The 2817-nt window shown below is 32.8% G+C and overlaps 1 protein-coding gene across 1 annotated transcript; it reads right to left on the bottom strand.

The window, feature by feature from the left end:
* Positions 1–498: 498 nt before the first annotated feature.
* Positions 499–2810, bottom strand: EAH_00061770 (eukaryotic translation initiation factor 4e, putative; the record flags this gene model as incomplete). The annotated part of the gene is made up of 5 exons (XM_013396963.1): positions 499–539; positions 794–885; positions 1151–1209; positions 1817–1894; positions 2739–2810. 5 exons carry the CDS (start codon positions 2808–2810, stop codon positions 499–501), a joined length of 342 nt encoding a protein of 113 aa, XP_013252417.1.
* Positions 2811–2817: the final 7 nt, after the last annotated feature.

Raw genomic sequence — 2817 nt, 5'->3', positions numbered from 1 at the left:
GATGGTGCCTCCGACTAAGCCTAAGACCAAATTATTCCAATATTCGTCCAACTGCCCCGCCCGAGTTTGAAACGGCGTTAAGCGGTATTCTAAATGCCCGCCTTGGCTGTTTTCAGGGTCTTCCCACATCGGCTGGATCCCTTCTCTGTACACACGTACTTCATATTCTATTCTATTCTATTCTATTCTATTCTATTGATTTTATTATTCTATTCTTTTATTCTTTTATTATTTTTTTGTGTTGTATTATAGTATATTATTGTATTAGATTATATTATATTATATTTGATTATTTTATTTTATTATTATGTTATTATTATGTTGCATTATTATATTATGATAATATTATATATATCGTTGTGTTGTATTGTTGTATTATTATGATATTATGTTGTTATTAGTAAATACCAGTTTATACATATAAACATATATAAAACAAATAGAAATAATAATATAAAAATATAAAATATATTATCAAAACAAATAAAGATGTACAAATCAAATGAACAAAGGCAACCATGAGGAAAACCCTAAAGCATCTGATGTCAGGACATAAACAAACCCTAAACCCTAAACCCTAAACCCTACAAACTAAACCCTAAACCCCAAACACCTCAAATGATATAATAAAACGTCAATTATAAATAAAAAGTAAATACAAATAAACAGACAATCAGCTAGCTGCAAGTAAACCACCGCAAACACAGAGGGAGAGCAAACAAACAAAACAAACAAAATATAAAACAAACAAACAAATATAAAACAAACAAATATAAAACAAACAAACAAATACTAAAGAGAGAAAAAGAAAGACAATGTCCTGACTTGAATATCATCAAGGCGTCAACAACGTGGCTCCTTCCGTTGTTATCTTGCCGAACCATTCTGCACACAAACCCTAAACCCTAAACCCTAAACCCTAAACCCTAAACCCTAAGCTGCATGCAATATAAACCGATATGAATAACGAGGATGGTGGCTCTAAACCCTAAACCCTAAAACCCTAAACCCTCAATAAACACTTTACAAAAACAAATAAACAAATATGTTAAACACTAAAAACCGCAGCAAAAATCGTACGCCTGCATAAACAAACCCTAAACCCTAAACCCTTAAACCTTAAACCCTAAACCCTAAACCCTAAACCAACCTCTTATGCCCCAGGAGTTCGCTGGGCTGAGGAATATGCGCCCATAGTTGCCAGAAGGTCTGCAGCAACCACACAAACCCTAAACCCTAAACCCTAAACCCTAAAAAAAAGCTGCTAGATGACAAGGAGAGAAACATAAACAAAACAACGGAAGAAGTATATGAGATAAACAAACGATGAAGAGAGACAAACTGATAAAAAGAAGAGAGGCAAACAAACAAACACAAAAAACAAAGACAGACAGCCTTTTCTTGCTGTTTATTCGCACTTCATCTCTTCAACCTCCTCACTCAAGGGTTTAGGGTTTATTAGGGTATAATAGCGATTAGGGTTTATCAACATTACTATAAACATAGAAACAATATATATATGTATATATACATATATATATATATATACATATCTATATCAGTTTTAAAACAATATATATATATATATAAATAAACAAATATATATACATATATACATATATATACGAGTTTCAAAGCAATAAATAAATAAATAAATATATAAATAAATATCTATATATCAGTTTAAAAACAATATAAATTATATATAATATATATATATACATAATATATATAATATATATATAATATATATATTAACAGTATCGAAGGAAGCCAAGTCGCGAGTGTTTTGCGAGTAATCTGCGGCTCTGTCTACCGGCGTCGTCTCTCTTTGAATCTGCTCCCAGACGTGCCAGCGGTGCTGCAGCGGCAACGGAGAGTCTGCAGGACGCTCCTATAAACAAATAAATAAATAATATTATATAAATATTATATAAATATTATTATTTAATATCATATAATATAAGAGAGTTTAGTTATTATCTACTTTTTAATAGTTCATACACATTATATCATATATGTGCCAACGGTGATGCAGCGGTAAGGGCGACTCTGCAGGATAAATAAATAAATAAATAAATAACTATTATAATATAATATAATATAATATAATAGAGTAATAATATTATATAATATAGTAATCATATATTTAATATCTATAATATACTATATACGCAATATATACTATATATACATATGTATATAAATATATATTATATATATGTATGTTGTATATATTATATAACAAACAATTTTTTGTGTATTAAAGGAAAAAAACAAAGCGCAAATGCAGACAGAAACAAACAAAGAAAAAACAAACAAAATCTAAGAAAGATAAATGAAGACAGGGATCAGATAGAGAGACAGCAATCATAAACCCTAAACCCTAAACCCTAAACCCTCAGCGTAAATGCAAAATAAAGCCTCAAAGAATAGAAGCAACAGGCAGCAGCAACGAAGAAAGACAAACCCCAACACTGCACAATCTGCTGCTGACTCGCTTTCATACAACAGCAGCAACAGCAGCAACAACAGCAGCTGAAGAGGAAACAGCAGCTGCTGCTGAAACAGCAGCAACGAATGCAACCTGGGGAGTTAATGTCGCTTGTGCTGCTGCTGCTGCTGCTGCTGCCGCCGCCGCACCAAACGGAGCAAACAACAACGCAAAAGCAGCAGCAAGAGCAGCAGCAACGGCAGGAGCAGCAGCAGAAGCAACGACATCAGCAACAGGAGATTACCTCTGTTATGCATTCGTCAAGATTTACTGCATCTGAAACAGAAGGGTTGAAGGAAAGGAAACGCGTCGCCATGGTGAGA

This window comes from Eimeria acervulina, genomic scaffold, assembly GCF_000499425.1.
Source record: "Eimeria acervulina Houghton genomic scaffold, Eah_scaff1636, whole genome shotgun sequence".
NCBI lineage: Eukaryota > Apicomplexa > Conoidasida > Eucoccidiorida > Eimeriidae > Eimeria > Eimeria acervulina.
This window is presented reverse-complemented; position numbering and strand designations above follow the sequence as displayed.